A 27,419-nucleotide genomic window follows, 5' to 3' on the forward strand; every position below is an offset into this window, starting at 1 on the left:
ACCCTGGTTGCGGGCACATCCCCGGTAGGGGGTGTACAGGAGGCAGCTGGTTGATGTTTCTCTCTCATCGATTTCTGGCACTCTATCTCTCTCCCTTCCTCTCTGTAAAAAATCAATAAAATATATTTTTTTAAAAATTAAAATGTGACAAATGCTATGAATTAGCAATTTATAGGAGGAATATAAATGCCTGATAAAAATATTAAAAGATGGTCAGCTTCACTCATTATTAATAGAATACAAATTTAAAACAATAATGTCATTTTTCACCTAATTTTTGTAACAACTGAAAGATTATATGAAATACAAGGAAAAGAATGGAAAAACATGCATTCCCAATAGAGAGTTGATAAAAATGTAAATTTGCACATTTTTGAAATGTGATTTAATATTATCTATCAAAACAGAAGAAAAGTATACTCTTTAGCTCAGCAATTCCATCTCTAGAACTATATCCAACAGAAATTCTCATCAAAGCGGGCAAACATATGTAGAAAAACCCTACATGCCCATCAACAGAACACTGTTTAAATAAACTGCTTTACATCAACACAGCAGAATATAGCCATTAAAAAGAAGACTGAAGATCTACACATACAAAACTGAAAACATACTCATTAGATAATGTTAAGAGTAAAGCTATAGAATAGTATTTATCATAAGATGACATTTTTATTTTTAAATACAAAACAAAATTACACACCTATTTATATATTTATTTCTACATGCTTAGAAAAATTAGGAAGATGTTAGTGATATTAGTTAAAAGCAGATTCTGAAGCAACAGCTTGGATTTGCATGTCTACCACATATTTTATAGTTGCCTCAGAAATACTGCTAGTCAGTAGATCCAAAATCTGAAATACAATTCCATACCACAATAAGGGTCCCATAAGAAAAAAGCCTCAATCATAGTCTCTTGGAAAACACTGTAACAACAGCAAAAAAAAAAAAAAAAAAAAAAAAAAGACTTCCTTTTTTTATTGAGTTTATTGGGGTGATACTGAGTGTACAACTCAACAAAACATCTGCACACTGCACCATGCATCTATTGCCCAAAGTAAAGTCTCTTTCTGGTCTCCTTTATTCCCCCTTTACCCTTTTCCACCTCCCACACCCCTTTCTCTCTGGCTAGGCAATCACCATACTGTTGTCTGTACCTATGTGTTATGTATTTTTTAAAAGGGACTTCCTCTATCTAAACTCAATGCAATTACATTTTCTTACAAGCATTATATAACTCATACATTTCATCCATTTCCTCCCACCTGTCCCATTCCCCCATGGCATCAATACAAATTAGTGTGTTTTTTTATTCTATGTCCACCAAGATACCATAGTTTCATAACTACATGAAGAACAAGTAAGTTTTTCCAACCTGCTAAAAGCCCTGGAACATACTCCTTAGTGAAAATGCCACACACACACACACACACACACACACACACACACACACCCCCCATAAAAAAATGCCACAAATCACTTACACGGAATGCTGCAAGGATAATTCTTGTCACTTTCTCTTTGACAGATTCTTGCAGGATATCGGACAGGACAGGAATGATATTATAGCGCCGCAGGTGCTCACACATTTGAGGACTGAACGCCAGGAGCCATATTGAAAAAATCATTTGATACTGGAGTTGAAAGCCACATTTGTTGCTCAAAACTCCCATTATGCTGAAAAGGAACACACATTAAAACATTTAATATGACAGTGTAACAACAAAGAAGAAATAATTGACTGTTCTTTTTGTACTCATGGAACAAAATTATGTCCTCAGTATCTTTTCTGCCAGCAATAACAAGCAAGCTTGATTCCTACTCAGGATCATTTGCAGCACAGCTTCACTTAAGTCTCTCCAAAAGTTACAGGACTGCAGGGAAGCAATGAGAAAGGAAACACCAACTTGTAATACAACAGAAGGAAGGGTAAAAAGAATCTGACAGACATTAAAGAAGCTAAAATCAACAGGATTGGTGACACAATGGATGTACATCTTGGTGAAGTCAGATGTTATATCAAGATTTTGAGTCTGGATGACCAAGAGGATCATGTATAGCTTTAAAAATATTTAGGAAACTCAGAAAAGAAGGAATTAGCTTGGCAAAAACCCACTATGAGTCTAAATTTGACATAGCCAGTCACTGAATTTGGGGGGGTTAGAACTTCAGAAGCTTCTAGTTCAACCTCCCATTTTACTGACAGGAAAACTTGGGAAGCTAAATGGAAATGAAAGAGGTTACACCAAGAAAGATCACTAAGGTAATTTCCATGGGGAATGTCTCATTCTCACAAGGAGGAACAGAAATCATCAAATTAGGCCACTAAAGAAGGACCAGAATGTACAACACAAAGAATGAACTCTAATGTAAACTATGGACCATGGTTAATAAGAATAGGTCATTATTGGTTCACCAATTAAAACAAATGTAGAAAACTAATACAAGATGTTAATAATAGGGAAAACTATGGAAGGACAGGTATATATGGGAACTCCCTGCACTTTCAATTTTTCTGTCAACCTAAAACTGCTCTACAAAATAAATGTCTATTAATATAAATAAATTGTAAATCTAATTTTATAATCTATTACTACTAACTTACTGGAAGGTTTATATTTGCACCATTTCTCCATTTCTGTGATTTGTATGCAGTTATAAATTGCTGAATTGCCTTTCATTTTCTCATGCATGATTTCTCCCTTGAGTCTTTTCTATTTTGGTTATTTAAGACTTGCATTTATTTAATATTAATATAAGTATTTCAAAAACTTTAAAATCATGCAGTTTTATTTTATTAACACCCTAATATCTGGCTTCCTTTTTTCTCTGATTCTTCCAGTTACTAAGGTAGGCCTTCCTCACGTTGTGATACTTGGCTGAGACTTTACCAGCTAGTTCTGCCAGTAGGAGGTGCTAGAGGCTGACTGCAGGATGGAGGAAGAAGGGAGTGTCTCCTGTTGGCTTCCTATTCTTGTGAACATTACTCAGCAGCATTTCTTCACCCTGGTAGCAACTGTGCTTTCCCATGACAGCAGCTGAATTCATTTAGCAACAGCTCTGGCAGAACGAGCCTCACCGCTCACCCTCAGAGACACCAGCACCAACTGTCTGGGTCCCCGACCTATGAGTCCTCTGCTTTGAGCTCAGGGGAACAAGCCCCAGATGAGTAGTACACCCCCGCTCTATGGTCAAATGGGAGCTTCATTTGCCCCTCCTTGAAACATGTAAATTTAGTTATTGCAACCTCTTACCTTTGTTCCCCAGCTTTAGGCGTATCTGTACTTGCTACCTTTCTGACTCTTGAGAGTCCTTTTATATGCTTGTTTTCAGAAACCTATTTAACAAATGTATACCTAGTTAACACTTCTTCATATTGAATTACCGCTATTAAAATAAAAAATTTTAAATGAACAGAGGGTTTAAGGAGCGCTCAGAGCCGATAATACACTGTTGCTGAAACCAAGACAGAAAGGTTTTAAAGGAGGCATGCTCAACAAAGTTGAGCACCGCAAAGAAGTTGAAAAGAGTTTAAAGTTGTCTATAACATATATAATTCTGTTGAAAAGAGAAGTCTTCTAAATCCAAATATTAACCACAAGAAATACCCTAATGAAGCAAAATAAAGCTCTTGTTCACCAAAATAAGGAAGGGATTCCTTTAGGGCAAGAGACCTGACTGAATACAGTGGAGCATGAAGGGCATACTAAGGAGATGCAAAGGACACAATGGCCCAAGAGAAACCTAAACATAGTAATTTAACAAATACGTAGCATCGGACAGAGGGAAGCAGGGTAACTCTGTCTTCCTGGGAGAATGGTACCGCACCTTCCCAGTGGGTGAGCGCTCCTATTGTTAGCAGCCCAGCTTGAGCAGTTCGCTCAAGACTCTGACTGCTGGGTTAGCAGCAAGGGGGAGTGGTGCAGGTCTGGGATTTTGGCCCACACTGTGGAGTGTGGAACTCAAGCAAAGCTGGCTGAACCTGCTACTGCAGAGGAGACTGCAGGCTGTACTGAACCCAAACCTGCAGCCAGCCCCCGTAGGGGGAATTAGAGTTGGAGTCTCTGGTAGAGAATGAGGAGTTTGGCTTTGAAGCACAGAGTAATTTACCCTCATTGAGTGCCTGGCTGAGTAATCTCTAAGCAGGGCGCTGACTAGCCTGAGCTAGACTAGCCTGGATCCAACCTATAGTCTCTCTTCGGAAGGCTTTGGAGGAAGACCACGCAACCCTAAGGGGGAAGTAGAGGAGCTGACAGGTGGAGACCGACCTCAGGGAGCCTCGGCCCAACCACAAATCTACCCCTAGCTCTAAGCTAAAAGAAGCTGACCCAAATTGGAAAGGAGGAAGTAAAACTGTCATTATTTGCAGATGACATAATATTGTACATAGAAAACCCTAAAGACTCTACCAAAAAACTACTGGGCCCTAACCGGTTTGGCTCAGTGGATAGAGCGTCGGCCTGCGGACTGAAGGGTCCCGGGTTCGATTCCGGTCAAGGGCACGTACCTTGGTTGCGGGCACATCCCCAGTAGGGGGTGTGCAGGAGGCAGCTGATCGATGTCTCTCTCATCGATGTTTCTAACTTTCTATCCCTCTCCCTTCCTCTCTGTAAAAAATCAATAAAATATATTTAAAAAAAAAAAAAACTACTGGATATAAGAAATGAATTCAACGAAGTTGCAGGATACAAAATCAATATCCCAACATCAATGGCATTTTTATACACCAATAATGAACTCTCAGAAAGAGAAATTTAAAAAACAAGCCCATTTACCAATACAACAACAACAACAGAAAGATACCTTGGAGTGGGAGGAGGTGGGCAAAAGGGGGCAAAAGGCAAGACGCCTGCAACAATGTCAACATTAAAAAATTTTAATATAAATAAATAAAAAAAGTCTTAACATAAATGAACAATAAAAAATGCTTCCATTATGGGGGTGGGGATGGGGGGACTGCCATTTTGTGACTTTTATTTTCTCTTGCCAGGGTAAAAAAATAATATCTACTTTTTAGTAGATATTATTAATAGAATAAAATTCAATTTATTTTGCTATTACCACACAGGTCTTTGAAATCTAAGACACAGTATGGGAGATTAGTGCTTTTATGTTGTCTATAATTTGAAGATTTACTCTATTTCATCATCCTAGACAATATTTTAAATATCCATTTATTATTCCCAACTATTGCTAAAAACAATTAACAGCTAAAATTATAAGAAAACTGAAGAATGAAATTGCCTTGGAAAATAATATCAATAGTGACATAAGTAAGTATGCTTTCTAATGTATTGGCAAAATATTGCATCATTTTTTAAAAAAGATAAACAGACTGAAAACATCATCATTTTTGTCTACCTTTATTAACATCATCATCCTGTGACTGCTATCCTTAAAATGGTCTGCCTACAAAACTGGCTGGCCCTTGGCTGGCTTCTGGGAACTTAATGGTAAACAGTTCCCTACACTGACACAAAACTTCTCCTAAATGACAAGGGTGGCTCACTGTACCTAAAATGTTTTCACTAGCAATCTATTTAGGCTGACACAACACCAGAATTGTTCAGTCAACTTTTCTTACTCTGAAGCCTTGTTCACTAAGCAACCTTCTGTTGATAAAAATAGCTTCCTCTATAGATTTTTCCAAGGTGTGAGAGAAACAATGTCTTCACTAACTTAAAAGAGTATTTGGTTTAAGAACAGTGAGTTATCTCACTATGAATAAATAAATTGGTCTTCTGGTAGTAAAAGAGGATTTCATTCGTTTTGGGGGGTTGAGGGGTTCTTTGTATAAATACATTTGTTAAACCTGAGAAAGTTCCTCAAAGTTTCATTATTTCATCTGCAAGTAATTATTATTATGTCATCTGCAAATAATGACCTGCAAATGAGGACCCCACAAAAAATGGACTAATTATATAGCATTACAAAGAATGGCTTATATTCACTCTTTCTACATAAGATCTTTTCTTATTGATTTTTGCCTGCATTTACCACAATATACCTTTATGATTGCTTTTCTATTCTGAGTACCTGGAATTTGTTCTAACAAGATAAGGTTTTTAGGAGTCCTTAACCTCTTATAATAGCACAGATCAAGCAAGGGAAAGGAGAAACATTCGATCTGGTATTTATTAGTTATTGATTTATCTGAAGGTTAGCATAGTTCACTGTTCAACAGACATAAAAAAAGTTAAATACTTCTTTTGGATGATTAATACTATTAATTTCTTTGCAAATGTCAAGGATAGATGCTTTTAAATGTTATTCTACATTAAAAGTAAAAGAGCACTCACCAGTTTACCCCATCTGCTTCTACCCAGGCAAAGCGGTACTCATTGACCCGAAGCATCAGCTGCAGACACCCAGCAACACACTGCACATACTGAGAGCTCTACGCAAGGAGAAGTACAAGGTTTTAAGATTGGAAAGCACTGAAAGTCATGAGACCATGCATATACAAAAAGTCTGGATTTTTTTTTTACCAGAGTTTCTTACCATTAGAACATTCAAAAGCCCCTCATATTTTTTCAAAAGTCAATCCACATTTTTGCGTTTCTCTCTGCCTTTTAGAAATAAAGCTGATTTTCTCTACCAAATTAAATCTACACAGGTCAAGACTACTTAACATACATAGTTAGAGAAATGAAGGAATATAGTAATTACATCTTTGATATGGTTTGATAATTACTTTGCAATATTTCATTTCCCATGAATAGAGGCAGTATATGGAGAATACTACTCTTCATAATTAAAGATCAAAAAACAATAAAATTAAAAAGATAAAAAAGTGTATACTTTGAGACAGGCCTATATTTGAATGATCTTGGTCAAGTTACTGAACTTTTTTTTTTTTTTTTTATTCTCACCCGAGGATATTTTTCCATTGATTTTGAGAGACAGTAGAAGAGAGAGGGGAAAAGACAGAGAGAAACATATCGATAGGTTGCCTCCTGAGGAGGAATCTGCAACCGAGGTACGTGCCCTTGACTGGAATCGAACCTGGGACCCTTTGGTCCATCGTCCGATGCTCTATCCACTGAGCCAAACCAGCTAGGGCTACTGAACCTTTTCAATACTCAGTTTCTTCATCCTTAAAGAGGATGCCTTCTCCAAGCACCTGAAAAAGTATTGTTAGAACTAATAAAGTAATTCATTTAGCATACAGCTAGACATTTCATAGAAACTCAATAAATAAGAACCTTAAAAAAAACTATACAGCATAAAAAGAGTCTAAACACTTGAAAAAGACTATAATTTTTGAAAGTGCTATTAGTTCAAAGGCACTGTCTTAGAGAAACTGTGGTTAAATCTGAAACTACAAATGAACAGAAATAATATCCCCAGGAATATACAGGCTCCTCCATTTTAGCAAAGCTAGTAGTAACATCTGGCTTGGGCTCTACTCTACATACGTATTTACCGTGAGCCTAACATCTATAAGAAATGAAGACACAAGAGATAATTTCAGACTCTAGCTTTAAAGAACGTGCTAATAAATAATTTTTTAAAAAGAGGAAGGAAAGAAAGGAGAGACTCATGGATGTTCTATAAATTCACTAATATACTAGTACACAATGTTTTTGTTTTTGTTTAATATATTTTTATTGATTCTTTACAGGGAGGAAGGGAGAGGGATAGAGAGCTAGAAACATCGATGAGAGAGAAACATCTACCAGCTGCCTCTGGCACACCTCCTACTGGGGTTGTGCCCGCAACCAAGGTACATGCCCTTGACCGGAATCGAACCTAGGACCTTTCAGTCGGCAGGCCAACGCTCTATCCACTGAGCCAAACCAGTTAGGGCCACAATGTTTTAACTTAAACGACATTTGTTAAAGCCTAACACTTCAAAGAAATTCCAGGACTCAAATACAAAAACATAATGATAAAAGTATATTTGGCAGATTATCAAAAGTTATCAGAAAAGGTTATCTTAAATTTTTACCTAGAACATAATGAACGTAGTTGCCCAAAAGCACAGTATACCCAGTAATATAATTTGCCTGAAAACCCAAGACATTAGCAGAAATTAATGACCAAAATAAAAGTGAATCTTCAGTTCTAAAACAATATTCCCTAATGGAAAAAAAAAAATGTTTATCTTCCAATTAAGTAAGCAGGTAGTAATCCTCTGTGAAAGAGGAATTCCACCTTTCTTATTTAGAGAGACAGACTTAGCAAGGTTTCTACAGATCATCAGTTAAAAAGCAACTTAAGGTATTCTCTCCTCTTTCATTTAGCAACAATTCCTCTCAACACAAAAACTTCTTGGTTCATTGTATGTCTTTCTTTTCTGTGTCCATTTACCATACTTTTTGAAATATATGACACATTTCAAATATGGACTCTTCATTGTTATGTATAGCTTCAGGATTCATATTATAAATGAATATATAAAAGATGCTGGTTCTAAAACTATGCTCTCTCCTTTTATACATTATGAGGTAATCCAAATACCATTCTAGAAATTACTTTCAAAGGATATAGTGATGGCAACACTGGTAAATGACTGAATTATTGCCTTCAATTAAACTAAGTAAATTGTATCACTTCTTTGTCTTTCACTTATATTGTCCCAGTAATCTCATGTATAAACTATTTAATATTTTTAAAGAAAGCAATCAGCCTTCAATCATTCCAACCAGTCACCATCTCTAATACTACACAACGATAATACGATACTGCTGCAGAAAATTGTACAATCATGCAAAGCCATCAAGCGATTCTAGTCTGTTCTGCCACTCCCCAGAGTCACTGCCACTTATTCACCACTATCCTCCTTCCTAGTCTCTGCCCTCACTCTCAGCAGTAAGAGAAAAAATAGGGACCATTAGTAAGAGATTCACTCAGCGATCAACATCTCATTCCCCAAACTGAACTTCATTTATACCCATTGTTACTTCTCTCTCACCTGGGAGAAGGTAGACATCTTCCTGTCCAAGACCCAATGCCCCAGCAAGGTCTGTATCTCATTCCTCTCACATAATGAATGATCCATCAATCAGACCCCTCTCCTATATCTTCAATCTCTCTGTTTGATTGGTTTCCTTTCCTCAGCTTCTAAATATACTCAAATCTTACCCATTTTTATACTCTCCTTAAATCTTGTACCAATCTCTGCATCTTTTTCTTCCCAATACATGAAGGTTTCTTGAAAGAATTATCACCAAATTTTTACCTGTCTTATATCTTATCACCCTACTTAACATGGTAAATGCTAGGATCACCACTGACATAAAACTGCCAATTCCAACACTTACTTTCATCTGAGAACCAGTTTTCTATCTACAACTACTTACTGGAAAGCTCTTTCCCCATTCTCCTCTCCACCTGAAATGAATCACCTGCTGCTGCAAGTCCTAAATCAAATGTTAACTCCTCCACCATGAAAGAAAGTTGCAGTGTCACAATGTTGAAGACCAAAGGCTCTGGAACCAGCCTATCACACTCACCCACTTACAAGGTATGTATGAGCTTCCTACCTATAAAATGGGGATAACAGGGACAAATCTCCTGGGGTGTAGGGATATTTTCATTAGTTAATGTATGAGTTAGTATCATATGCTATTCAACAATTGTTTGATGCTGCATCTACTATTGTATTCTGATTTCTCCAGGTGGAATTAATTTCTTTCATAATGTCACATATAAATCTCTATTCTTGCCCTTTGTGTGATTGTGCGCGCGCGCGCGCGTGTGTTTGTGTGTGTGTGTGTGTGTGTGTGTGATCCCCATTACACCAGTGTGTGTGTGTGTGTGTGTGTGTGTGTGTGTGTGATCCCCATTACACCAGCAAGCAAAAGAGGAGTCTTTTTTAAACTCAGCACGTTAGCACAGTCCCTGGTAAATAACAGCACTTCAAAAACGCTTGTTTGCTAAGTGAGTAATTAAATATTCATTGTACTTGATCTTTTTTTTTTTTTTCTATTTTGCCATTTGGCTTTAGAAGGAAAAAAATGGAGAACCTAACATTTTAAAATACCAGAGGGGCAGAAGTAGATTTACAGTTGTGAGTACACGAAACACAGAGTTTATTTTATTCTTGCATTATTATTAATTAATTACTAGAGGCCCAATGCACGAATCGTGCACCGGTGGGGTCCCTCGGCCTGGCCTGTGCCCTCTCACAATCTGGGAACCCTTGAGGGATGTCGGAGAGCCGGTTTCAGTCCAATCCCCGCAGGCCAGGGGACCCCACCTGTGCACAGACCTGTGCACCAGGCCTCTAGTATGCATATAAGATCTTTGGTTAATCTCTTCCCGCCCGCCCTCATCCCCCCTTCCCTCTGAGATTCATTAGTCTGTTCCATGTTTCCATGCCTGTGCATTGAGCATCTGCCCCCGCGTTGTAACTGTGTGTCATAGCTACCGGTCGAACTGTCACTTAGGCTTTTATATATAGAGATTGTATTATTTTCCATATGAACAACTATAAACCTACTTTTCCTGACCCTGAATATCTTCTCCAAGTGAAGTCATTTTTGTTTTCTGCCTAGCAAAATACTGTTTTTTTAAAAAGACAACACATAGAAACCTCCAAATTCCATATTATCATTTCCCTTAATCTGACTTCCATGATAATTACATATAAATGTACTACTGTCCTCCATATTGTTCAATATAGACAATAACTTAATCTTTTCTTGGTGTATTAATTTTCTTTTTCCTGGAATTTCCTATTCTATTCACAAACATTAATTTGAAAAGAACCCTATAAAAGAACTGTAAATATTAATAGGAAATCCTGAAATCTCACAGGATTTCAAACAAAGACAAACCAAACAAGAACTGAGAAGTAGAAAAATAGTCCAACTTACAGGACAATATCAAGAACCACCAAACTGCCCAGCCTGTGTGGCTTAGTGGTTGAGCAATGACCTATGAACCAGGAGGCCATGGTTCAATCCCGGTCTGGGCATATGCCCGGGCTGCAGGCTTGATCCCCAGTGAGGGTTGTGCAGGAGGCAGCCAATCAATGGTTCTCTCTTATCATTGATGTTTCTATCTCTCTCCCCCTCTCCTTTCCTCTCTGAAATCAATAAAAATATATTTTTTTAAAAAGAACCACTAAACTGATGAGGTAGTATTTGTGGTGATCAAATATTGCACCTTCCAAACACAAAGTCACTGTACATAGCAAGTACTCAATAAAAATCTCTTGAATGAATGAACAAAAAGAAATACAAAGTTCATATTTTACACTAATACCAAAGGAATGGGGCTCTAACAGATACAGTTTGATAATTACAAGTTTGACAAAAATATTTCTACTGATAATAATCAATACTGCAGAAATATATACAACATAGCACTATTATCCTATTTCTTTTTGAAGCCCAAAATAAATGTTTTGTAATTATAAATCTTATATAATTGCTTAGTTTTTTTATTTAAGTCATCTCAATTTGAGAATTTACATAAACTGTTAATCAATTTTGGCTACACCTTATGCCATCCTGTTTTACTAGGATATATTTATGGTAAAAGAGCTCATTCAGCCAGAAAATAGTGTCCATTTAAATTGCTAAAGTAATTCATTTCTATCTGGTGGGGGGGGAAAAGCTACCTGTATTTGGACTGACTTAACAAAAATACATACACACACACAAAAAAAAAAAAATGTATTAGATCACTATTTGTCTTGTTTCCCAAATACTACTTGCTTAAATGTCATTCAACCATAGTTTTTCTTTGATGTAAAGTTTTTCTGTTGTTTTTTTTCAATAATCAAAATGGATCTTATAACCCTCAATAACTAACCAAATACTGTCAAACAAGAAAAAAAAAAGAATTTCTTTTTATAAAAACAATTAACATATTTATTTTCAGCATACTTTCAAACAAATTAAAAACTAAAATTTTTAATAAAGAATCAAAAGGGAAATAATACGATACCCCCCCCTTTCTTTTAGATGAGGAACCCAAGGCTTAAAAAGGTGATGTAATTTGCTGAAATTAAAATAGTGAGCTAATTGTGCATGGGCAATAGGAATCCACTCTCTTCATGCTTGAGCAGGAGCTCTCCTGGTTGCGCCACACATCCCGGGTTTGAGAACTGGCCACCACATGCACCCTTTTCAGCAAACTCCAATGGCAGATAAAAACTATTTCTATTTCCAGTACATTTAAGAAAATATCATTTGGATAAACTTTCCAGTGTTGCTGGAAATGCAAACTCTCCTATATTCCACTTCATAGGGGAAATAGCAACTGACAGAATTCACCTTCCTGGTGAATATGGTCTCAGAGAACCATATTCTACAGAATTACAGGGGAATTCAAGAATTAAGGAATTACAAAGTTGGCAGGCAACAAAAGATAAACATAAAAACTTCAGTGACTTTGTACCAAAGGAAAACTAACATTACAAAAATGTTTCAATACTCATCTCCATAATGCTGGGATTTAAGTACAAACTATATAAGAAGGAGTAAAGATAATATTCACCTAAATTTTAGAATTGTGGGCACTTGAAAAAAATAAGTCTACACTGCAGTAAAAGACATCTGTCCCACAGAGAATGAAAATGCACAGTATAGTGGTATCAGTGAAGCTCAAAATTGAACTTTTAAAACACTTAATTGACGAAAATAAATTCCAGAAGCCAGTTTTACATGAAACGGAGGACTACTAATTAACAGTCCCTAACATATTTAATGTTTCACAACTACTAAAGGAATCTTTTTTGTAAAACTAAAAAGTGAATGTGCACACGTTTGTGTGATCTTTACTTCTATCATTCACCTTAAAAAATAATAGGACAGTATCAAGTGTCAGTAAGAAATGGAACAACTGGAATGCTTATACTTTTTTCATAAATAAGTAAATTGGTTTCATAAACTGATTGGCAATATCTACTAAATTTACAAATAACCCAGCAATTCCATTCTAGAACTAAGTGCTCCAGACTATCTACAAAAAAAAAAAAAAATACATACATATATATATGTATGTGTGTATATATATATATATACACACACACACAAAATATCCATAGCAAAATTATTCAGAATAGTCAAAAACTAGAAGTAACCTAAATATCCATCAATAGAGGATGGATATTTATATAGCAATAAAATAGTATATTTTACAAATATATAGTATATTCGTTCATTTAACAGATTACTATGTACCAATAAAAAGAATGAATTGCTACTAAATGCAATATGAATGAATCTCATTGACACAATCCTGGGCAAGAGAACTCAAACACATAAGACTTCATACTTTATATAATTCCACTTACATGAAATTCAAGATCAGGAAAAACAAAAAATTCCCAGATTCTTTCTAAAGCCTCCAAATTTCTGAGAGAGCAAAGAATTCCTCTTAAGGAAATTCCACTTACGTAATAAAAATGTTTGTAATAATCCACTCATAACTTATGATGCTTCCATGAAAATTTTAAAAGACTATTAGGTCATATTTATTTCTCATTTTGCAGTATAAACATTTTTTAATTTGTTCTATACTGACATCAAGTGGCGATATCATGTAATGCAGTTTACCGAACTGCTTGTCTATGCTCTCTGAAAACTAAAGGGATTTTAAGAGATAATGTCGATGTTTTCACAAATCTGAATAGGCTATGAGGCGGGAATGCCTAAAGATCCAACTCCAGTTCAGTCGCCTCAAAAGTAATTCTCTCAGTAAGAAATTCATTTCTTTGAGGTTTTTGCCACTCATTAGCCGAATGATCTTAGGCAAGCTGGTATGCCTTTCTGCACAGCCTCACTATTCATATCCATAAAACATGGCTTATATTAAGACCTATATCAAACAAGGAGTGTAAATATTCAAGAAGATGTAAATGTAAAATAACTAAAACAATGTCAGTAAAAGCTCAGTAAATATTGGCTACCAATTCAGATTTCCCTATTAAAAAATAATAAAAGCGTAATATGTTAATTAGACCAGACCTCCTTCTGGACAAAGCCAAGGCTGTGAGGAAAGCCTGGGTCCTGGTTGCCAGAGGGAAGCCGGTGCCAGCAGCCAGGGAAAGGAAGGCCTACTCTTGCACAAATTTCATGCATCGGGCCTCTAGTTAAAATATAAATATCAAAGGAAGGCTAACACACTACTCTGAACTTATTAAAGTTGATAGCCATTTGAAACAGTAAGAACCTTGGGTAAAAGACAAAGAGTATGTTCAGGTTTAAAAGGTACTAAAGGGAAGAAAGTGGGAAATCAAATGCCATCATTTCCTTACTCACAATTACCCCTGATGCTAATTCCATTTGGGATGTACATGCATGAGTCTACTAGATAAATCACTTTGACTAATGCACAGTCAATTCAATTAATCAGTTTTGTTTTTTCAATAATAGGATAGAAAAAGCAAGTCAGAATTTCATGTCACCAGAACTTGGATTTCATCATCTAAGCTTTAATAACTTACAAACACTTTAACAACCACTCAAATTAGTTTATAGGGCATGATTCTAAAAACAGCTTTTTAAAAATCTACCAATAAATCTAATGCATGAGTTAAACATTTTTTCAAATTACAACTGGTAGAAATTCAAGTTGGTAAAATAAAGATTCCCAATTTAAACATCTACTTAAGGCTGAATACCCACCACCTCCCACCACCCTGGCCCCAAGATTGCTCATCTAGTTCTACACCCTGTTCTGATTTCATTTCAGAAGGCTAATACTGGCCTAACACGCTATTTGATAAAACCTTCAACCCGTGCCCCAAGAGAAGCCTCATCTCTGGCTTTCAAAGTAGGTTCTGCTGCCATCTATAATCTCAGAGAATACATACAGGTATGTTCCATGCAAAATATGGAAGTATCAGTAATTAATATGGACATTCAATGGCTTCTACAGAGCTTCATTTAGGTCTCTTACAGGCAGGCTGTATCCACTATCCTCTAAAGATGCTTTCCAGGTTTTCAGAGATGTTTTTAACAACTAAAACTAGATGCACTTCACCTTCATTTCTAACTTTTGTCCCCTTTATCTTTCTCTCAACTGGTTCTAATCATTCCAGCCCTATTGTCCAAACTTATTGCCAGTTTTGGTGCTATTCTGAGTACAATCAAGTTAAACCAATCCCAAATGGGGAAAATAGCTATAACCAAAAAGGAACTTGAGAGACATGATTAGTTTTAACTTTTAAGTTTTGGCTCTACAAAAATATGGGGAAAGATTGGTCCAACAAAGGGGGGAAAGGGGCTCTGCCCATCATGTAGCCCCATATAAAGCTTTGAGCAACACAGTGCAAGCAGCGAGTTTTAGTGCATAAGGTTAATGAACTGTTTTCAACTGCATGATGCAATGTTCACACATCTATTAGAAAGATACTAGTTTATTCGACAACTGAAGCTTGAAGAGAGTAATGTTATGAGTATTTGCTCCAGCTGCATATCTGAATTCACTCTTGCTTTGATTCTCAGGTCTGACACAAAGTGGTCCAAGAAGAGCAACAGGGAAGCACAAGTCTCGTGTGTACTCACAGAACAGTGCTCACCGGAGACCATAAATATTTAGATACAGTGTTTACAATACCATTAACCTAACTGGAGGTGACATCAAACCCATGAGTTTCCATTTGGGGCACTGGTAAACATCTTCAAAATTGTAAATGTTTATGACCCAAAATAGCTTATATTCAGGGCATTAGGAGGCTAGTGAATTAAGAAGGAATGTACTTACATCACTTGAAGAGACTGTTCCTGTTTCAACAGCGACACCGCTACCACGCAGTTTCTATTACAAAATAAATAACTTATTACTTAGTTTTGTTTTTAATTTTATCCTAATTTATCAGTGTATGAAAGGGAGCTAAGCAAATTTTATATTTTTTTTCCTAATCCTACTTAATGGAGTATCATCAACTAATAAAAAGAATGGGGATGATATGAAATATTCTAAGTATCTTAATACTCATCCATATAATATCTTAGTCAATATATTATAAAAAAATGGAGCAATAGTAAGCTGAATACTAAGCTCCAGCTAAATTTCATGAGTGAAGCTGGCACAAATTTCCAAGTCTCAGGATTTACTTACTAAATTGTTTCTCCAATAAGATAACTATCTTAAGCTGAGCTATCCACCCTATATTCTGTGCCAAGTTTTTGAAATAGGTGCCTGATGATGGGAAGATACTACACAGAACTTAAAATTTGGTTATCACAACAATGCTAACAAGTTACAATGAAAATCAAAATCTTACATGTTATATAGAAATGACCAACGAAATTTTAAGGTAGAAAGTTAAAGCCTGAATATGCAAAAGAAAAGTGATAATAAATTTCTGAAAGGAAATTTTATTATGTTTTATGCAATAACTATTATCTACTAAGTGTCATACCCCCATAACCAAGTATAATACTCCTAAATGTAGCTATAAATCAAAGAGTAAAATATCCAAACTTACAACTAACCTGGACTTTTGAAAACTTATTTCTATTAGAATCATAAAATGTGGTCCCTTTTTGACAGAGAAAACACATTGAAGAAAAAGAGACCTTCCAGATATAATGTTATCAAATGACATTTAAGCAAAGTAGAAAATAAAATCCCAAATAATCCTATGTTTTTCTTTTAACAAGAAGTCTATAATTTAAATCTGATAAATCTCTATGGAAGAGGTGGCTGCCCACAGTAACAGAGAGAGTGCCATCCAGGGCCTAGCAGAAGCAGTGACCAGATTCTGCGAAGCAAAGCCAGATTGGGCCTGGGAACCCTGAAGAGTCATTCTGTAAGCAGAAGGACTTGCAAAGCAGAAATGCCATACCGTAAACAAAGGCAAAGACTCAGTGATAAAAGAGTACTCTAGAAAGATACAGTAAAGGTCTTTAAGAGCACTTATCTAATACCAATTCTAATGAAAACAGTTCTAGACATTGAAATATTTGCTCCCATTAGTGATGACAGACATATTTCCCCCATGCCTTGGCTGGGTGGCTCAGTTAGTTGGAGCATCATCCCAATATGCCAACCTTGTGGGTTTGATCCCTAGTCAAGGCACATACATGAGTCCACCTAGTCAACCAATGAGTCAAATCAATGTTTCTCTCTCTCTCTCTCTCTCTCTCTCTCTCTCTCTCTCTCTACCCCCCCCCCCCTTTCTCTTTCTCAAATCAATATGCATTCCCCATGAACACAGACAATAGTTTGTTTGGTGAAGACCAAGGGAGAGGGAGACAGGGGTGGGTGGAGTTGGGGCAAAGGGTGGGGGAGTGGGGGACACCTGCAATTGTGTCAACATTGAAATTTTTTAATTAAAAAAAAAGAAAAATAATTAAAGCTGGGAAAAAACATTTAAAGAAGGAAATATTTCCCCCAGTTGCTCAATAAGATTACAACCATAGTTAATCATTCCAAAAGTGACTAATCATCTGAGACACAGTATAAATGTTATTCCTATGAAGAAAAGTCTAAGATGAAACAACCCAAAATGTTAGTGACAAACTACACATTTTTTCCTGCCAATTTTTATTTTATGAATTCAGCTACAATAGAGCTCCATTACCACTATACCATAAAGCTAACACTAAAGCAGAATAAAGTTTGCTCAAAGAAAAAATAAATTCAAATACAAAAAAAAAAATGGGATATACCTATTTAACTAAGTATTCTGATCCCAAATGAAATACATTGAAAAAAAAACTGTAAAGTATTTTCATGTTCTAAATATCTTGGTTTTTAAGTGCCTCACAAACTCACTAAAATCTATAAATTTGTGGCTCTTGTAAAAATACTTTAAAAACTAAGCCAAAAAGTGTTAATATTTATGCTACTGACAAAAAAAAATTATTCAAGACACTCCAAAATATCCCTATCCAAATATAAAGCAATCTGGCTCCCCCAAAAAAAGCAGGCAATAAGTACAAAAATCAATCTAAGCCAAATGTCCTGGTGTATCCTTTATGCTTCAAATTAAAATCTATTAAAATAACAGTCATTGAAATTTAAATGTCAACTTTCCAAAAATGTATTTCAAATAGACATTTATTTGAAATCTAACACTTACAACACAATAACAAACAATATTGCTTCTCCTGTATTACTTCTCCTGGCCCGTTCCTTCATGTAAACCATCCCAACACCCAAATCTCATTCTCTTCTACCCTTTCTTCCCCAGAATACTCCTCCCCTCCTCCTTCATTTCACTCCTTTTCTGATGACCATCCCCACCAAGTCTCCCCCTTACCACCTAATACTGGAAGCCTAAAAGAAACACTCCACTGAGCCATCCTAAGTATCTTGTCTTTTGCCCTGTTCTAGGGAACTATGGAGACAAAAACAGAAAACTTGTCGTTTTCCCAGCCATTGAACCAGCAAGCTATTTCCTCCAGGGGGAAGTAGAGCTAGAGTGGTCTGAAAGCAACAAGACAGTCAATAAGCAGGCTTCATATTTAACCTTAGACCTAAATGTTCAATCCCACAAGGATACAGTGAAATCCTAAGGAGTCACTGTGAGGCTGTTATCTCACAGCTGGGCCAGCAGCTCCATGCTTACTCAGGAGTGCCTAGAAACCTGGTATGGACTCTTGGCCAGGACTAGAATGAGAAGATTGACTAATGATGTATTAAGTGCTGTTCACAGATTGAAACTCCCTGGTGGCACCCAAAGCCAATTTGTTTATTGGTGTAACTAGTTAGACCAGTGGTCGGCAAACTCATTAGTCAACAGAGCCAAATATCAACAGTACAACCATTGAAATTTCTTTCGAGAGCCAAATTTTTTAAACTTAAAACTTCTTCTAACGCCACTTCTTCAAAATAGACTCGCCCAGGCCGTGGTACTTTGTGGAAAAGCCACACTCAAGGGGCCAAAGAGCCGCATGTGGCTCGAGAGCCGCAGTTTGCCAACCACTGAGTTAGACAGTCAGCCTAATTGACTAAAAGGGCATGAAAGATCCCACTAGAAATATCTGGAGACCTCTCCCAAAACCAAGATTTCTCCCACAACTGGTGGTCCAGCTAAGACAGATGTGCGTGCTGCCACCGAAGTCTCTCAGCCCCAAAGTTTGCCTGCACTCTCTCCGTGATGCAGCTTCTTTTCCTGTCACATAAGCCTGACAGGAATATGCTCTTTGGAGTTGTGTGAATCCTCTCAATCCTCCGACCTGTGTGATCCTGGCAGCCTCCTAGAAAGAAGGTACTTCCATCTAGAATGGAAAATCCCAAGTGGCAGAAAGGACAGAAAGGGTTGAGCTGAAGCCAGTCAAAGAAAGAAAAAGTGAAGCAGAGTACCATACCTAAGAGTAATTTGGCTTACTCATCGAGTTCAAAATGGCATTATTTTAATATATAACTCTTTTTGTCATTTCCCATAATTACCATAAATAGCTTGAGAGAGCATGGATGTTACATTCCTTGCAAAGATACTAAAAGAAATGTATTTTACCTGTGAACTCAGCTGAGTTTTTATCCAATTAAAATAGTAATTTAAGTCACTGCCTTCCATCAATTCTTTTCCCCAAGCTGCTAACTTGGCAATAATTCTTGCTGCCTAAAAAATAAGAAATACAGTTCAACACTATATTGATTCTAAAAATCACATCATATACCTTAAAAACCAGGACTCATAACCATTTTGCTGCATTTTTTTAACACTCAACTCCTCCAAAAATAGTTTATACTTCACTTTTTAAAATGTATTTTTAAATATAGTTAAAATGTATTTTCAAATATTTCCAATAATGTGAACCAAAATTAGTTGTTAAATTAAGAATTTCATGACATTCTCTATATTATTCTGAGTTTCAAAAGTAAGACTGAGATTCATTATAAGACGAGCAAAAATCCAAAGAACACAGAAATCTTTCTAGCAGCAGACTTTCACCAAATCACCTGCCAGAATCCTGAGCAATCTAGAACAAATTGCCAGCCAGTACCTTACTCATTCAACAATTGTTGTGCCTCTTGAGTTCTCACACTTAAAAATCTTTATCTTGGTATAAAACATATCCTGGTATTAAACAGCCATCTCTCTTGATATATAAAAACATACCCTGTTCTCCTCATTCAAAGATTTCTCAATTTTCTCCAAGATATAAAACTAATCATGAATTTTTTTATTGAATAGGTATTATAAATATATGTGTCAAATCATTATGTTGTACACTTAAATATCTTATAATTTTATTTGTCAATTATACCTGAATAACTATACAATAAATCTGAATATATATATGTATATGTACAAACAAAATAGGCAGTATAAAATACTACTTCTCCACACACAGATCCAATTTTATATTTTTTCAGAACTTTCTAAAAGCAAGTCAAAACTCCAATTATTCAGCGATAATTAATCCTAGTAGAGAACAGAAGGCTAAGGTTAGCTAACTCCCAAATAATTCCTATGCTGGTGAATTAATATTTGTTCTTATACTTGGATACAGCTGAGCCAGGTGATGGAGGCACGCTTTTGAGGTCAGTAGGTCAAGCATTCAAGTGTCATGACATATCTGGAATTCTACACCATGGAGGGCTAATTGGAGTACCTCAACTAATTCACTAAGTTTACATACTGACATTTTCATGTGCCTATCTAAGTAAATTTACAGATACATTACCTATTTTAAACTGACCTAACTTCCACAAAATAGGTAAGTAACTTGAAAAGGTTCCTATAAGGAAACCAGGAATTGAAAATATAATCAGCAATGTAAGCACAATCAAAATGGAAGAGACAAAGGGACAAGAGACCTGAGGATGCCTGGCCAGCATTGCTCAGTGGTTGAGCGTTGACCTATGAACCAGGAGATCACAGTTCAATTCCCGGTCAGGGCACATGCCCAAGTTTTGGGCTCGATCCCCAGTAGGAGAAATGCAGGAGACAGCTGATCAATGATTCTCTCTCATCATTGATGTTTCAATCTCTCTCTCCCCCTCTGAAATTAATAAAAATGTATTTAAAAAAAGAGAGACCTAAGGGTTCTACTCCTGGCATAAAGCTCCTCCATCTGCATGTGATAAACCAACAACAATCTGACCCTCAAAATTTTAAAGATTAGCCAAAAGTAATTGAAATCATAAAGAAATTAAAACATGGATTTGGCTACACAATTACTAATGATTAACTTTATCCTAACTTTAGATTTGGTCTTTAAAATATTTGTCAATTTTATTATAAAACCATCAATATTAGGAAGATTTTTAAACCAGTATCCAGATCGTGAAAACAAGCATCTACAATTTGAAAAAATAAAATACATTATTTTTTTAAGTATTATTTAAAATGTAGTTTATTTCATGAGTCCCCCTTTTTTATTTCTCTTGTCATGGGTTAAAATATATACAATATATGAGTACATTTGTACATAAATGAATATGGATATATAAGAAGAGAGAGAGACGTTGCATGCTTAATATTATTTCACTGACAGTGTTTTTGACTTGGAAAACCTAAAGGCATCTACTAAAATGAGCAACCTCAGGAGCTCTCCTGCCCCATGGCTCACTCCACACTGAGAATAGAAAAGGCTTGGTCAAAGACTGTCTGTCAACCCTCCTCTCATACATTCTCCACACACTCTTTAAACAATTCTTCAATGTTAAGTTTAAAACAGCATTGTATTCAAAAATATTATAAAGCAATTAAGTAACTGCTTAATTAAAATAAAAATTAAAGTTTTACACAGTGGCAGTACCGTAGCCAATGAGGTTTATCGAGGTGTGATTATTGCTAATTGAAAAAAATAATTAATTAATTAATTAAAATTAAACACAATAGCTGCTTCAAAGCAAAATTTAGTTTCTAAAGTAAAATTCAGTTAATCCTGTCATAGATGTCCAGAGGCATTTTCACATGTGAATTACAAGGCTCTTATTCTGACGCATCATTACACTCTATAAAACTTTAACTGTATCAAAGCCAGCCTACCTCTTTTACTTTCCCCTTATCCCCACATTATTGAACACCAATAAGAAAACTCTGCTTTGCAAAGTTATCATAGCAATTACTCCTCTGGGAACTGGGAGGTTATCAAGTCATAAATAGCCCAGGTGTGTTTCTTCCGTAAACCAGAGATTTGATCAATTCAAATTTACCATATGAACAGTAAAGAGATCCTGGCGATTCAACATTGGCAGAAAATAGGACCAGGCAGTGTTCTTGCTCCGTTTAGCATAGTCAAAAAAAATGCTAACACGCTGATGATTTTCCTAAAAAAGAAGAGGAATGATGTCACTAATCAGAATGTATTTTTCTAAAGAATGTGGCAACCATGCACTACTACTCAACCTTGCATTTTATGTCCCATCAATTCGTTTGCTTTCTTTTCCATTGTGTATGAGATTTGCCTCCCTGTTGTTATTATTATGGGGAGGGGGAATATTGCTGGGGGCAGGGATATTTTAAAAATAAAATCACCTTGCCCTAACCATTTTGGCTCAGTGGATAAAGCGTCATCCTGTGGACTCAGGGGTCCCGGGTTCGATTCCAGTCAAGGGCATGTACCTTGGTTGCTGGCACATACCCAGTAGGGAATGTGCAGAAGGCAGCTGATCGATGTTTCTCTCATCGATGTTTCTAACTCTCTATCCCTCTCCCTTCCTGTCTGTAAAAAATCAATAAAAATGTATTTAAAAAAATAAAATAAATCACCTTTAATTATTATTAGTTTAATTCAAGTGAGTCAAGATAGCAGACCCCAGCCCTGCAAAGTGTAGCATTCTAAGTTACTTTCTTCTCAGCCTGCACTGCTGATCTGACTTCCCCACTGTTATCTACACCCCTCTACTCTGCTTCCACACGAAGGAAATAGGAAGAGGGCAGAAAGATCACAAGTTAGCTGTAGATGGAATGATCGGCAGGAAGAATCTCATGCTATGTACAAGCAGGCGAGGGAAATGGGGTATTAGAGAAATCTCAAATGTGCAAAGTTACTCGTAGAATATGATGGAAAAATAAGGGCACATAAAGAGAGCCAAAAAACAGTATTTCATACTAGCAAGTGGATTTAGGAATTGAGAAACAATTACTTTTTAGTTCAAATCATGCAAACTCTACCTCTCCCCTAAGTTTTCTCTGCATATTATTGGCTGAAATACACTTTCTGGTTCACTGAGTGTGATTTCTAAGTAGCAACATTTGGTAAAAGCACAAAAAACCTCACAAACAATAATTTTAATTTTCAGATCAATATTTAATTATTTTTAAATACCCTGATTTTAATTTTGGTCTGTGCTAACAGTTACCCCAATTAAGGGACAGACTACCATTCCTTAAATAATAAACACTGTAATCTAGAGTAACAATGAAATGGTTATGCTGATGACTTTATGAAAGGACTCAAAATTCAGGTCATCATTAACTCCATTGGTAGATAATTTCCAAAGTTAAAATTTTAATTGTGCGTGTAAATGAACAAAGTACCTTTCATACATAAGGAGCAGAAAATATTTTATACATTTTAAATAACTTTAAAACCCATCTTCCTCTACCAGTCTTTTGTGGTCTCAATTCCTGCTTAAAAATGTACTGCCAGCCCGGCCAGCGTGGCTCAGTGGTTGAGTGTTGACCTATGAACCAGGAAGTCACGGTTCGATTCCGGGACACAGCACATGCCTGAGTTGCGAACTTGATCCCCAGTCGGGGGTATGCAATAATTCTCTCTCATCATTGATGTTTCTATCCCTCACTCCTTCTCCCTTCCTCTCTCTGAAATCAATAAAAACATTTAAAAAAAAACAAAACACCACAATGTATTTCCAGCCATCATTGTCCCAGGAGCCTTAGTTACAAACCTTTAAGAAAATATGGATAAAGCCCTTCTTCTGAAATTACATATTTTTGTATTTTTTAAAAAGGAGAATATAAGACAATACACATGTACCTACCTATTTTTGCAAAAAAGAAAAACAGGAAAAATAAACCAGAAATCTAGGATTTTGGTTCCCCACAAGAGATAGATGGGAATGGGGTACAAGGGACGGGATAGAGGTTGGTAACATTTCTGAGTACACTTTTCTGTATATAGTTTTAACTTCTGGAAGCATATTAATGTTTTACATAATCAAAAATAGTGCCGAAACCGGTTTGGCTCAGTGGATAGAGCGTCAGCCTGCGGACTGAAGGGTCCCGGGTTCGATTCCGGTTAAGGGCATGTACCTGGGTTGCGGGCACATCCCCAGTGGGAGGTGTGCGGGAGGCAGCTGATCGATGTTTCTCTCTCATCGATGTTTCTAGCTCTCTATCCCTCTCTGTAAAATATCAATAAAAATATTTTAAAAAAATAGTAAAGTAAAATAAACAAGGATGAGAAAAAAACTAGAGCAGAATACAAACAAATGAATCCAAATGTATTTAAAGAAAAATAATTTAACCACTCTGAACAAAACTTGAGCACAATACTATGACCTACATACCCGCAGTTTAAAGATAAAATACTGCAAACACTGATCTCTAGGAAAAGATTTTGTTTTTCACAGCTATATAAGTAAAAAAATTACTTTCTTTATATTATAGGGTAGAATAAATGAGTTAATAGATGGAGGATAAGAGAATCTCACAATCTCACCGTCAGAAGAGATTACAAGTATGGAACAAGGAGGCAAGAATGAAGTCTGTAGTATTGAGATAAAATGAAATTGGACAGAGTGTGAACTCATGGCTTTTAATTTATAGATACGTGGATAAGCATAAAAATTGAGGATATTTTTGTGTGTGCCTTTGTGTATGTGTTGTGTGTGTGTGTGTGTGTGTGTGTGTGTGTGTGTGTGTGTGAGAGACATAAATAAAACCAAGGTCTGCATACAAACTCACAGCCTCCTCATTCTAGGTGTAGTCCCATATAATAACCTGGATAGCCGAGGCAGACCACAACATTCCCCATTTTTCTTTACTTTAGTTTTTAAAGGAAAAAGTGCTCAGAGGACCAAGGTCATTCTCAGACAGGCCTGCTTCACCCAAGGTTGGATATCAATCCTCACTCACATTATCAAATCACTTCATTCCCATAGATGACATGATGGCCCATAGGTAGACAGCACCATTCTTCCTAACCTTTGTATTCTCAATCTGTTAGTATAGTGCTTGGCACATAGTAGGCCATCAATATATGTTTTTCCTTGTAAACTGACAGAATGGCCCCTAAGCAGCCAGACTAACACTCTTCTTCAAGTCTCCTAAGACATGAAGACAGGCATTGGATTTTACAGCTAGACAGCCTGTTTCAAAAAGAACTACTCTGTATGCCAATAATCTAAACCTAGATTATACTCTGGTGTAAAATATAAAATTGTGAATAAAGGAGGCTCTTCTGTGTTCAGGGACAGTAGGCAGTAAGTAGAAACTTTATACAACTAGAAAAGTCTCAGGCAATTAGCAAAACATTCTTCAAAGGGACCACGCTTTTGAGGGCAAAAACCTTGCCTACATTCAGCACTGAAGACCCTGGGCCTCACACTGGCCTGCAACATAGGGACATAGAAATCTGCTGAATGACTGAAAGAGAAGGACCCATATCATCTGTAATTACTCAGACATCCAAAAAGCCTCAAGTGACTCACCAAACATTACTGGTGCTCACAAAGAACTCTGAGGTGGTGCGGGAGGAAAAATGCCTATGGATTACTTCCTGTACTGAAAAACAACAAAAATAGCCTGTATTTTTCATCTTTCCCATCTTTATCACTATTAGCAAGTTACAACTCATATAATGAAGAAAAATATATTATTACATTCTAAAAGAGAACCAGTGTTGTAAGTGAAAGATTACAAAAATGTTATCACTGTGCAGTACACAAAAAGATGAAGTCATCAAATGTATTAAGTAAGGAATATACCTACCTGCAACATATCATCGACCATAGTTAATATGTACTGAACTGTCTGTTCTTTGGAGATGTGAGTCATCAGGTTTATAAATGTTTTAGCACACTAGAAAAAATAAAATCAATGTTAATTATTGTCTTCAACTACAAACACAACATATTAATAAAATTTCAGTATAATATGGGGTGGGCAAAAGAATGTTTATAGTTGTTTGTATGGTAAATAATAATACAAGAATAAACTGTGTTTCACATATTCACAACTGTAAATCTACTTTTGCCAACCCCTGTATTTTGCTTGTCTAAATTAGGGTACAAAAGCTATTCACTAACAGATTTCAATTACAAAAACTGTACACCTTTTACAAATATGATGATGAGATGTAGGAAACCCATACGACGAGTAGCATCAGATTTTTACTCATTTCTAGTGATAAATTTCAAAATGTTTACCATTTTTAAATAGACAGGCCTAGCTACTATCAACTCTTGATTACCCAAGACAACATAAAGATTAAGTTACGTAGACAATGAAATATTATTATTTTGGTGTTTACTAGAAAGCAGAACTAGGGTGCTGGGAATTGGAATCAGAAGGCTTTGACCTGTCTCTATTCTTCAAGTTATCAACTATGTAACAATCTCTCTGGAATTCAGCAAAAACTGGTACCAATAGCCCTGGCTAATTTGGCTCAGTGGATAGAGCGTCAGCTTGCAGACTGAAGGGTCCAGGGCACTACCTCAGTTGCAGGCTCCATCCCAGCCCTGGTTGGGGTGCGTGTGGGAGGCAACCAATCAATGTCTTTCTCACACTGATGTTTTTCTCTCTCTGTCTCTTCCCCTCCCTTCCACTCTCTCTAAAAATCAACGGAAAAATATCCTCAGGTGAGGATTAACCAAAAAATAAAACTGGTATCAACAATACATTCCTTGCCAAACTTCCCAGAAATATGCATGACAAATTGTTGTGAGAATCAGACTGAGTTGTATATGCACTCCTTCAGCTAATCAAGGTCCCATATCAGAAAATCTGATGGAATGCAGAGTTGTTTATTATTCTAGTGAGAATACAAAGTAAAAATTTTTTCTACAAAAAAAGTTCAGGAACTTTAAAAGTATCATATACTTTGAAACAGTAATTTCCCGTCTAGAAATCTATTCTAAGAAGATTTTCAGAAATGCAGAAAAGGATAAAAGAATAAATATACACAATATAACACTTTTTCCAAAATTAACAAAGAAAACTGGGAGTTACTCAAAAACTTTTCCAATAAAAAAAAAGATCTGTAGTTAAATTATGATGTGTACCTTCAATGGAATATCATGTACTCATTTAAAAACATTTCTAGAATTTTTAATGACATGGGGAAGTTTTCATGATATAACGTTTACATCAATCACCTGACTGCCTTCAGATTGAAGCATTTCTTGCTTCTCCTCAGGACTTCTTTTCATTTCAAACCTTTGAATGAATTCACAATCTTCAGCAGAAATCATCTGTCCCCTAGAAAATAAGAACAAATTGTTTTTGTTCAGTAAGAGTTGAATAGCCACTAAGAGGAATTTCAGACTTTCTCCTCTCCCCTTAGTAGTAGGCATGAGGGTTGACACACGGGCCCTGCCATCAAAGAGACCTGAGTTCAAAGCCCAGCTCCACCACTTACTGA

The 27,419-nt window shown here is 36.2% G+C and overlaps 1 protein-coding gene across 4 annotated transcripts in view; it reads right to left on the reverse strand.

Moving 5' to 3' along the window:
• Window positions 1-27,419, reverse strand: part of ATP6V1H (ATPase H+ transporting V1 subunit H) — an 81,547-nt gene that overhangs the window by 43,182 nt on the left and 10,946 nt on the right. For 2 of the 4 annotated variants that reach the window (XM_080646307.1, XM_080646308.1), the window contains exons 3-9: window positions 27,154-27,256; window positions 25,769-25,858; window positions 22,027-22,140; window positions 19,376-19,480; window positions 15,670-15,723; window positions 6,303-6,400; window positions 1,488-1,680 (exon numbers count right to left, since the gene is read on the reverse strand). In XM_080646307.1, the coding sequence (XP_080502433.1) occupies window positions 1,488-1,680; window positions 6,303-6,400; window positions 15,670-15,723; window positions 19,376-19,480; window positions 22,027-22,140; window positions 25,769-25,858; window positions 27,154-27,256 (757 nt within the window). The remainder of the gene's footprint in view (window positions 1-1,487; window positions 1,681-6,302; window positions 6,401-15,669; window positions 15,724-19,375; window positions 19,481-22,026; window positions 22,141-25,768; window positions 25,859-27,153; window positions 27,257-27,419) is intronic. The other 2 variants (XM_080646309.1, XM_080646310.1) reach the window with 1 other exon arrangement.

Source organism: Plecotus auritus (genome assembly GCF_963455305.1).
Source record: "Plecotus auritus genome assembly, chromosome: 11".
Taxonomy (NCBI): domain Eukaryota; kingdom Metazoa; phylum Chordata; class Mammalia; order Chiroptera; family Vespertilionidae; genus Plecotus; species Plecotus auritus.